The sequence below is a fragment of the Spodoptera frugiperda genome, chromosome 28 (genome assembly GCF_023101765.2).
Source record: "Spodoptera frugiperda isolate SF20-4 chromosome 28, AGI-APGP_CSIRO_Sfru_2.0, whole genome shotgun sequence".
In the NCBI taxonomy this organism is placed as follows: domain Eukaryota; kingdom Metazoa; phylum Arthropoda; class Insecta; order Lepidoptera; family Noctuidae; genus Spodoptera; species Spodoptera frugiperda.
The window spans coordinates 4,020,705-4,032,740 of record NC_064239.1 but is presented as its reverse complement, the minus strand read 5'-3'; the positions used below and the strand labels follow the sequence as shown (position 1 = coordinate 4,032,740).

The 12,036-nt window shown below is 34.6% G+C and overlaps 2 protein-coding genes across 2 annotated transcripts; both read left to right on the top strand.

Moving 5' to 3' along the window:
* The first annotated feature begins 36 nt into the window (after positions 1–36).
* On the top strand, positions 37–6,449 carry LOC118265247 (retinoid-inducible serine carboxypeptidase-like). The gene is made up of 9 exons (XM_035578051.2): positions 37–291; positions 1,456–1,685; positions 1,980–2,079; positions 2,492–2,622; positions 3,040–3,343; positions 3,729–3,905; positions 5,074–5,151; positions 5,644–5,798; positions 6,206–6,449. Exons 1-9 carry the CDS (start codon positions 159–161, stop codon positions 6,263–6,265), a joined length of 1,368 nt encoding a protein of 455 aa, XP_035433944.2. The 5' UTR covers positions 37–158; the 3' UTR covers positions 6,266–6,449.
* A 1,094-nt stretch (positions 6,450–7,543) lies between these two features.
* LOC118265244 (DNA methyltransferase 1-associated protein 1) lies at positions 7,544–11,693 on the top strand. Its single transcript, XM_035578048.2, has 8 exons — positions 7,544–7,973; positions 8,314–8,477; positions 8,792–9,010; positions 9,187–9,318; positions 9,704–9,970; positions 10,290–10,431; positions 10,823–10,977; positions 11,306–11,693. The coding sequence occupies exons 1-8, from the start codon at positions 7,772–7,774 to the stop codon at positions 11,417–11,419; spliced, it is 1,395 nt and encodes a 464-aa protein (XP_035433941.1). The 5' UTR covers positions 7,544–7,771; the 3' UTR covers positions 11,420–11,693.
* Positions 11,694–12,036: the final 343 nt, after the last annotated feature.

The window sequence follows — 12,036 nt, the reverse complement described above, 5'->3', positions numbered from 1 at the left end:
TAATATCTACATAGGTACTGTCTTAATTGTAAGTACAATCTAAATCTTTACTGATGCAAGATTACTAATCGAAATGTAAGAAATATTTTAAGTAGTGATAAAAGTATTATTGGTAGGGTTAGAGTCGTGCGGACATGTTTTTTTAATAGCCAAGAAAAATGGTGTCGAAAAATGTTAAAGTGGGCGGTGGTGTGTTTCTAGTGGCCCTTATTTTAGCTGGAGTAGGAGTAGTGATATGGGCTTTAATAGACAATGAGGTGACTGAGGACACGCCCAGGTACACCACGGAAAGTAAGTATTTTATTTCTCTCTTTCTTCTTCTGCTCTTACTCTCCACTTCACTTCTTTAATTTCTATTATCGCTATGGTACTTCAATAGGAGAAGTTCCGTTAGTAATGCAACCGAAATTAATTAATAATTATTAATCTTAATCTAAAGTCTCTGGATCGATCTAAATTTTCGACTATTAAGACGCTAGTGGAATATGTAGGGGACAATATTATGCTTTTCCACCAGAGATGTGCTATGCAGCTACGCTATAAAGTTGTAATAGTTATGCTGTGAAACTATGAAACTATGTGACCATTTCCACTGATACAATAGCTTAATATGTAGTTGTGCAAGTAAGATGTGATATGAAGATGCGCTGCCAAACAGGAGACGAGGGAGATGATGGTGATAACAATGACACCTGCTTTAGTCAACTATCACGAAATACGAATGTTACGCTGAACGCTGTTGCCATGCCCAAAGTCCCTATCGAATTAGAAATATCTCCAAAAATACTTTGATAATCATATTTGTGACTTGCAGCTTGTTTTATCAACTTTTTTTACAATAAAAAAGATAACAAGACGTCAAATTAAGTACAATTAGGACATTCAAGTAGTTGTATGTTGATTGACAAAAATTACCGAATGATTGTCGTTAAAATAATTGGCAATGATGATTACTGCCTTCCGTATTGTGACTGTTGGATGAAGATGTCACAATTACTATCAGAATTAACTATTACGTAGATAATTTTTAAAAATTTTTGGTAGCTAACGCTTTTAACTTTATACCACTACCTTTGGTCGCTTTAAAAGTCCCATCCTTTGGTAATTGATAAATGATATTTATTTTGCAAATAGGTTACAATGTAACTCTTTTACACGTCAATAATTCCTATATCGTTCCTATAATAGAAGAATCATCTCTCAGGGTCAAAGGGCTTAGTACGAGTTTGTTTTACGTTTGACAAATTCGAAACGAGAGCGCATGCGGTGCTATGATTGGCCAGTTCAACTTAACCACTTGCGAACTTGAGTTAAACGTAAAGCAAACTTGTAATAAGGTCCCTGTTCACATCGACGTGACGCTGAGCGCACATTTCAAAAGAGCGGATCAAAATGTAAAATGTAACTTGTCTACCATTCAATCACTTATTTTTTATTAATGATTGTTTTTTTCAGAACTGGAGCCCACTGGAGTATTAAGTGGTACTCATCCCGTTTTCACCAAAATACCCGGGGTTGGAAACATGTTCTGGTGGTTTCACCACACAAAAGCACTTGGTTTCACACATGACCATCCCGTAATATTGTGGTTGGACGGTGTAACTGGCATACCCCCCAGCTTATTGGCCAATTTTGGAATGTTTGGCCGGTACGACATCAATTTAGTGGAAAGACCAAATTCCTGGGTAACGCATCTTATTACTTAATATATGTCCTATGATTATATTATATTTATAACCATTCTGAAAAATAACCTAATCAGATACATTATAATATTATTTTGCAAAACTTAAACACTATTTTTTGTATCTGTGTGAATGCCCCTCTGATTTATTGCGTTTTGTTTACAATATTTCTAAATCGTAACTGAAACGCAGCCATATTTTTTATTCATACTAGCCTCATCACGTTCCTATTTTTACACCACTCAACAAGACGAGAACTTGAATACAATCTAAGCTAAATAAATATGTTTACAGGTAAATCGATACAATTTACTTTTCATTGATGCACCTTTGGGAAGAGGATTCAGTCATCCTCTAAGTGTTGACAAAATCCCAAAAAATATTGATGAAGCTGGTAAGTTTGTACACGTTTTTTATGGAATAAGCCGGTAAACGAGCGTACGGATCACCTAATGGTAAACAATCGCCACCGCCCATGGACACTTGAAACACCAGAGGCGTTACAAGTGCGTTCCCGTTACAAGTTTTGGGGGTTAGGAAGGATTATTGGGGAATCGGGGTTTGGGAAGATTGGGAAGGGCTGTAATTGGAACTCCGGTAACCTCACTCACACAACGAAACATAACACAAGTATTGTTTCACGTCAGTTTTCTGTGAGGCTGTGGTATCACTCCGGTAAAGCCGGCCCATTCGTGCCGAAGCACAGCTCTCCCACATTTAAAACATTACAATATTAGTACAATATTGACTTTTTATTTACCCAATGTAAATTATTACTAAGCAATAATTGAAATTGAATTTCACAGCTGAACATTTAGTAATAACTTTGGAATCATTCTACGAGGTAATGGTACATTTTAAAGATACTCCTATATACGTTTTCGGTGAAGGACATGGCGCACAACTAGCTCTGGCACTTGTTAAAAAACTGCACCAAGTAAGTTATTTTGAGAATACATTTACTTACTTTAAAGTGATAAAGAAGATAATAAACAAATAGATAAAAATTTACCAAAAATAATGGTTTACTCACGTATCACGTAATGGTGAAAAGAGGATTATTAAAGAGGGACTCTTCATCACGAGCACCGTGCGCAGACACGCCGACGTCACACAGCCAGGAGTGAGTCGCCAAGTCGCTAGTCGCCAAGAGCCCCTCTGTGACTCGAAACTAGTAGAGCTTTTCTCCATTAATAATTTATAATACGTGAGTAAACCGCAATTTTTAGTTAATTTAGTATGTCTCACGATAGTTATAATAAAAATATTGAATCGAATTCTTTGTAGAATAAAACCTATTTACCTATAATATTGTTGTTTTATCAACTTCTCTCAATATTTGCTTATGTTTCAGAATGGCAATTTATTTACGGTTAAGGGTGTAATATTAGGCAATGGTTTGATAGCTCCAGTACAAACCTTAACGAAACTTGGCTTCTATCTTGAAGAACTTGCCTACGTCGATGGCAATGGACGTCGAGCGATAGAAAGTCTAACCAACATGATATCGACTGCGGAGCAAGTCGGAAGACCTGATTTTGCTGGTCAACTGTTCCAAACTTTAGGCCGTGCTGTCAATGAAGAAGCTGGTGCCGTTGCTGTTAATCTTGGTCATATTGTACAAAAATTAACTAACGAATCTCTCCATGGGACTCAAGGTACCTCCTTTTAATATTGGCTATATTTTTTTCAAGATAATGCTTCTACTTGGTGGCTTGTTAGACTATTACTTACAGGTTGGAAACCACCGTAAAGTTAACTTTCACGCTTGGGGACTAAGCTACACTTTACTTTACTTTGCAATTTATTTTCTTTTTAAACTGACATGGTCACTAGTAATATCATTATAACTTAAAACGGGATATTTACCATATATTATATTCATGAAATATAGAATTTATGAAATATCGGAAACTCATGAAGACGAATAATCATGGTAAATATCCCGTTTGTTTTAATTAAATTTATTTTCTAATTATATGAAACGTTAGGTGCGTTTTCTACGTTTGTTCGTACCTAACCGTGTTTCTTCATTACTTCCAGATTATTACGGACAATGGGAATATCTGCAAAGTATTGATAGCAAACTGAACGCAAACACTATGAACATGATCATGCGTCCACTTATGGGCGTATCTTCTACCATATTTTACGATTTTCATCGACAAAATGTTGTAAATGCTTTCAAAGACTCGTTAATGATATCAGCGGTTGATAAAGGTAAGATTGCTTACAGATACATTTAGAGACATTTAATGATTACTTAAAGTATTCCTTAGTAGCGATTTTGTATCGAAAACAATTGCTAAGGACTGAGTTAAGTGACCATTAAATAACTCTGAGTACGGCGGTTAATCTCAGCCTATTTTACTCAATACTTAGCGTAATTTAAATCCCACCCAAAACATAAATGTGAAAGGCTGCCAAGTTCGATAATATTGGAATGCTTCGCCTATAAAAGAAGTGAGATCTAAATAAGTACCAAGTTCCATACACAGACCTCAGTTAAAAATGATATAACAATTTGGCAAGTTTTCACACACTTTGTTATAAACCTACTAAACGCAATGAGTCAAGTATATAATTTTCTATTAAAACTTGCCAAGTTATATAATTTTTAACTGAGGTCTGTGTATGGAACTTGGTACTTATTTAGATCTCACTTCTTTTATAGGCGAAGCATTCCAATATTATCGAACTTGGCAGCCTTTCACATTTATGTTTTGGGTGGGATTTCATTTATTTTTGTAAGGTTTTTACTTTACTTTGACTACATACAAACCTTGGTAACGAAATTTAGGTCAGTACGACCATTGGAAGATATAGATAATTTTTTTGTTTTAGTTCCTTAGGGGTATGAATTGACACCTTCATTATTTTTAAAACCGACTCACACTTGGCCATTTTCAGATTTTTTCCTTTACCTTGACCCAAAGACCTACCTCCATGCCAAATTTCAAGTCAATACGACCATTGGAAGTGGTCTAGGTTTTTGATGAGTGAGTGAGTCAGTCAGTCAGTGAGTGTATAGTAAAAATAGCGATTTTCTGACGTCGATATCTCAAGACCTACAATAGGTACATTAATGAAATTTTGTATTTTAGATAAGTAAGTAGGTCTCGACAGATACTAGAAATTTCATATGCGTAGATAAAATAGATTTTGAGTTATAGGTGGGTCGAACTTGGCCCGAAATGGTTCGTGTAATATAACCCACGGCCGGTGTGTCGGTTTTTTTGCTCGAACTTGGCGGACACACTGCCGTGTGTCTAGATCATAATTTCTAGCCTTACAGCCTCCTCGGTGGGTTCAGTCGCTAAGTCCGTCAACCAATAATATAAGGAATTTAGAAGTATTTTTAAAACAATTATATTTTTTTATTTTTCAGTGGAATACATTCTTAACTATACAGACATTACTGTGTCTATTTATAATGGCAATTTGGACGCGGTATCCAACACACCAGGTAAACATTTTAATACTTAACTTAATCGAGTATATTGTTGGTGCCTAAGTACCTAGTTATACGAACTTTTTCGAAAATCAAACACAAGCTACGCTCAATTAGAAGTAAAAATATTGATTCAATTGATTGATCTATTGATTTCATGATTGTACGTACGTTGACCCGTACCTATTTTTTGACGTTAGCATTATAGGAAAATTGATTCCAAACCTAATGCTTAGGAAGATAAGATATATCCCCAGAGACATCGAACGATATCGGGAGGCATCGCCGCGTTATTGTTGACTGTGCGACAAGGAACAGTTTCAACAATGTCGCGGCTTTGTTGGCGACTTCGGATATCGCTCGATGTCTCCCGGAGACACATGTCGCTCGACAAATTTAACGTTCCTTGTAGGCTTAAAAGTCATGGTATTAAAGTTTAAGTACTTGCATACCTACCTACTTTATAAGCCTCGATACCCATTAATATATTTCCATGATAATTTGCAGGTCAATTAGAATGGGTAAACAATCTCAAATGGTATGGACAACCAGAGTTCTTAGAAAAACCAAGGCTTCCTATATTCGTGAATGGATTACTTGAAGGATATTATAGGAACTCGACGGGACTTCAATTCTATTGGGTGAACGTAGCTGGACTATCGGTAATTAATATGAATTTTCTATTTTTTTTTTTTATGTGAGATAAGGGTAGGGGGCAAGAATGCTTACCACACCTGATGAAATCGGTACCACCTAAACACGCAATAAGGCGGTAAACGAGCTGACGGATCACCTGATGATAAGCAATTGCCGCCGCCCATGGACACTTAAAACACCAAAGGCGTTTCAAGTGCATTACCGGCCTTTTTGGAGGAAGGGAATAGAGCATCCGATAGGTAAATCAACACAACAAACGTTATTTCACGCCGATTTATCGCCGTGGTAACACGCTGGCTGTGTTTGCCTCCTTAGTGCTGAAGCAATGGTTTTGGTTGATGGTAAATGGTTCGTGGTTCTCCAAGCTTCTCCTATACTTTTTTTATTAACCTTTCTTTCGTTATCGTTACAGGCACCGCTGGATAATCCCGTTGCTATGGATACCATTCTACGCGGTATTATAAATGATTAGCAATATTATGAGATACCTAGTTTTAATAATATTGTCAAGTGGTGTTGCAGTTATGCAGTACCATTTTAATACCTAGTCTAAAGTGTGACAGAGTTAATACCTACCTTAAGATAAAAAATATGATAACGAAGAAACTTAAATTGTTAAACAATTAAATTATAATAAAAAAAAAAACCAAAACCGATCAAGTTGTTTTAATTTACCTACATTACTGGAGGATATTTTATTAGACACGTAAAACACATACACACATAAAAAATATTTAACAATTCTTGAATGTTATTATTTCTTCCTGCTTACCTATATTATCTGTGTGTAACGTCATCGTATTTTTATTAACTTGACTATACGTTGGCCGAGTGACCGGTATTCTAGCATTGTCGGGTAAAATGTCGGTCGTTATCTTTATATATATAATTCTTCTGTAAGTGTGATGTCACTGAACTTCTCTTAAAGGACTGGACCGATTTTGATGAATTTTTTTGTGTGTGTTCAAGGGGATCTGAGAATGGTTTAGATTCACAATTTTGTTCGCTGGACAATGTTTTTTTAATTAATTTTTAATTTATTAGTAGTTGTTGATTTTGGAATGTTTTACATAGGATCCGACAGACGGCGCTATCATCGCAGTGTCAAATATTAATGACGTTAGATATTGTCACATTTGAATAATAATTTTCATCAATATGGTCCAGAATGTTTTAGCTTATTAAAAAAGTTTAAAATTTTCAAATTAAAGACGTGTAGACAGGACAACGTCTGTCGGGTCCGCTAGTATTGAATAAAATCGTGGTGACAAACGTTCATTCTTATTTTAAGACGTCTTTAAGAAATACACGAATCTACGCGTTTTTGAAATCAGTGCAGAATAAAGTCAGCGTCATCACACTAATCACTCTATCACAATAATATAAATATGAAAGAAACTACTGAACAGATTTTGGTGAACTTTGGTATACAGACAAAGTATGAGCTGACTTGGGTGATGAGATACTTTTTATTGAGCAAGACGGCTGGCAGAAACTAGTATAATTATATTTTTAAAAAATACTATTGAACAGCACTCTCCGCTTGTAGCAACTACTTGTATTAATAACGAGCAGTTTCTATCACCAGAACACCATCCAGTAGGATATAAGTTCTAAGTTTCAAATATTGGTACATGTTTGATTTTATGAAAATATAAAAATGTACCATGGAAAATTATATTTCATTCATTCATTGTTCTATTTATGTCTATGACATTTTTTAATCTGTATGTTGACGTGACGTAATAGGCTTTGCTAGGAATACTTAGCTGTCAAAGTCAAAGTGAATAAATAAAAATTGATCTCTTCAGTTCAGTGTGTTTATTGTATTTTCTTTGCATAATAAAGCTTAAACATAACTAAATAACTTCTAATAACAAGTATTGCAATTGGGCTTGTAGCCCAAACTAAATTTTGTTCCTTGTAAAAAAGTGCTAAAACTCAATTTCAGTGTAAATACCTCACATATCCCATAACAATGGCTGATATTCTAGATATATTAGAATTAGAGCAACCAGCCAATGAGATCAGTAGGGATAGTATAATACATGGAGATAAGGTGAAGAAGAAGTATGTGACTGCAAAGGCAGTGAAGCGGCCTGAGGGGATGCACAGAGAAGTATTTGCTTTGCTATACAATGACAACAAGGATTTACCTCCACTGTTGCCTACTGACACAGGTAATTGTATAATTCACTACAGTATCTACATTTATATCAATCAAGTTCAATAGATATTTTAGTCTAAAAACATGTTTTAAGTAAACATCTCTCCATCTCAGTGGTAGCACGGAGTCTGGAAATGTGCCCGGTATATGGCAATAGGCTCACCACCACACATGGGACTTACAAAATAAATTGAGAAAAGGAAAAGGGTGTACTGTACAGTGACATTATGTGCCCTAATGTGCACCTCTGCCTACCCCTTCGGGGATTAAAGACGTGACATAATAAAAAAAATAATTGCATGTAACTAAGTTTGCTTGTTCCCTTATAACATTGTCTTTTTATTTTTCATCAGGCAAAGCGTACAAACAAACGAAGGCTAAGCTTGGTATGAGAAAAGTGAGAAAATGGGTGTGGGCTCCATTCACAAACCCTGCGAGGACTGATAATGCTGTCTTTCACCATTGGAAACGAGCATCGGATGAAGCCAAGGAGTATCCCTTTGCGCAGTTCAATAAGGTAGGACTTTTATTGAATGCTACCTACACATATTTTATATTTGTTACATATTTTGTTTCTACTTTAGTAGTTCTGAAAATCTTCTCAAATATAATACTGTGAATTTTATACAAAGTTAATACTAAAACAGCATATTAACAATTTATAGTTTTATAAAAAATAGTGTACATATTATCATATCATAAATAATTAATACATCATATGCAGTTAACATAAAAATTTAAGAGCTTTCATAAGATTACATTAAAACAAATTAACATCAACAAAACTTATTAACTAGGATAACTACTCATTTACTATCTTTTTCTGTTTAGCAAGTGTCCATACCATCTTATTCGGAGTCAGAATACAATCAGTATTTGAAGTCTGAGGATTGGAGTCAGGCTGAAACCGACCACCTGATGGATTTGTGCCAAAGATTTGATCTGCGGTTCATTGTCATCCATGATCGTTGGGACAGAGCTGCGTTCAGGGATCGCACTGTAGAGGATTTGAAAGAAAGATACTACGGCATCTGTGCTACGTTGAGCAAGGTATGTTGTTTATACTGTAAACTTATTACTCTCTGTTGTACGGGTGCACTTTTCATTGTGTTTCAATTAAAACTGAATAATTGTGGACAATATGCATATGAAAAGGAAAGTCAAATAAATAAAACTATATCACACTGATTAAATTAAAACAATGAAAATAATAATTTCTCCCTCAGGTGAAAACAAATCCTTGGTCCAATACTGTTACAATGGTAAATGGAGAGAAACGGATATACCATTATGATGCAGAACATGAGAGAAAGAGAAAGGAACAGCTCAGGAGACTATTTGATAGGACACAAGACCAGGTAAATAAGATGAAATAAAACATTTATTCATTTTCTATCTTCGCTCTGCCGTTTTCGCTGTAAGTGGGTTGGTAGCCAAACGGATGTAATATTTTGTTACACCAACAAACTGCTTTGCAGATTAGCTGGTATTATTTTGATATTAAATGTATCCATATATAATTCTTAATTAAACAAATATTTTGTTGATACACAAATCAATGTTTGGACTTCTATAAAAGCCAGACCATTGATGCTTGTGGCTGAAAACTGAAAACAAAATCTCACTCCAGAGTTGAGTCACACTTATGATCAACAATTATCATCTCTTCTTGCTGATTTTAGGTCTCCGCCAATGAAAACCAACAATTGAATGTTTTAACTTATATTTTATGACTTCTTACAGATTGACGAGGAACAAATGCTTCTAACAGAACTCAAGAAGATTGAAGCCCGTAAGCGTGAGAGGGAACGTAAGACCCAAGACTTACAGAAACTGATATCCAGAGCGGACAGTGGAAACTTGCCACCGATAAATCAAGTGACCAATAACAATGAAGGGGCCAGTACTCCTTCTAATAATGCCTCGAGTATTGCTCGGCGCCATGATAGGAAGCTGCACAAGAAGAAACTGACTGCTCAACAACGACCTGTCAGGGCTGTGGAAACTGTTGTAAGTATCGACACACATTAATTTATTCTTTGGAAGGGCTCGGGAGATGTATACACAATAATTGTAAATATTCACTTTTATTATGTAGTTTTTGTTATTGAAGGACTTCTTTCATATTACTCAGTTTTTGTTATTATTATTATTACTTTAATCTATTTAGAATTTTCTCAAATTATAATATGCAGTAATGCATTGCCTGGTGCCATACTAAACGACAACACATTCCATAGGAATGGTATGTGAAGGTTACCCAACAAAGCAACCAGTTTATTCATCATATTTCAGTATCTTTGTAAAACTAATCGTTTTCTTATTATAGACCGTAGAATGGTCTGGCATCAAGTTCCCTGAGTCTCGCGCAACAGGTGTATCAATGAGGTCACAACGGATGAAGCTACCGCCTGGAGTTGGACAGCGGAAGACTAAAGCCATAGAGCAAGAGTTAAGACTGATGAATATAGGTTTGTATTTTGAAATATAACAAGACTTATATTTAAACAAATAGGCATTTTTTATGACAGACACATTAAATTATTATTAAATATGAACATAAGAAATTATTTAATGTTTCTTGTGATGAAATAGTTTTTGCTACCTGTTACTAGGATGCCCTGCAGTGGGATGATCATTACTGAAATCTAATCTAAATCTAATGTTACTAGGATCATGTAAAAGGAGACACCATATTTTTTTTTTTTTTTTATGTTATTCCCACTTATATTATTCCTACTTATATTATTCCTACTTATGCTTTCCCACTTATGCTGTCCCACTTGTTAAATGTCATTAACATAGGTATAATACTAACGATTTTTTAACTTTTCTCCTACTAATTTTAATAATAATTTACAGATGTGGCACCTACACCAACTGAAGCCATCTGCAAACATTTCAATGAGCTACGGTCTGATCTTGCTCTAGCGTTAGATTTGAAGAATGCTTTAGCTTCCTGTGAATATGAACTGCAAGCGCTGAGACACCAATATGAAGCTCTCAATCCTGGGAAGGTAAATTTATATGATACTAATATACTTTATTTTCTATATTTTGACATTTATAACTTATTTTTCAATAGACAGTTTTATTGCGCTATACCATACCAAATTATGTGCAATTACTGCAAAAAAAAAATAATACTTTATATAAAGCAGAAATCTTAACCGGTATTAATGTAATATTATACAAGTATAAATCTTCAACAAATAGACTTTTAACTAAAAAAACAGACATTTTTATTTAATCTAGTATGTCTCACTATAGTTAATAAAAAAAAAAAAATTTAAATCAATATTATTTTGCCATTACTCTTATATTTACTAATTTTTATTGTTCCAGACTCTCACCATACCACCTTCAATCTGCAACATGGCAGCTGACAATGAAACCAAACCAGTCGGTGAAATTATTGATGTTGTTGGATCTCCAAGTGCATTGAATTCAACCATCTAGTATTACGTAGTGGTCACCGAGAGAAGTAGCGAGTCTCCGGAGTGACATCAAGTGTATAATTAAAGCAATGCAATGCTTTTACTGTTATTAATAAATTAGGTTATATGGACAAACTTACTGTTTTTAAGTACTACATTTGAAATTTTGCTGCTATAGGAAACTCACAATATTGATAAACAATGATTATGTTTTATGAACAAGATTTTTGTTAACTTGCAATTGTGTAGACTCCATTTTTATTGTATTAATACAGTATGGTATTTTTGATTAGTGACTGGTGGCGTTTTTTTTTTTAATAATTATAATGCAAAGATTGAGAATTGTTCCTAAACAAACCACAATGTTCAGTATTATGTACAAATTCAGAATTTCTAATTCTTTTGGATTTAGAACTATGGACTGAGAAAGAGAGGGCATAATTTTATTATGAACACACTTTGCAGAGTGACAAGCCATAGTACTACTGTTATGATTTGTTTATAAAATTATAACAGTGCAGATTGACAAGGCATACTACACCTCTGTAACAAGACAGATGCAGAGCCGCGTCTATAATATAAATGACTTTTCGTTTTTTTCTAAAAAAACATCGACTACCTATCCATTGTTGCCGTACG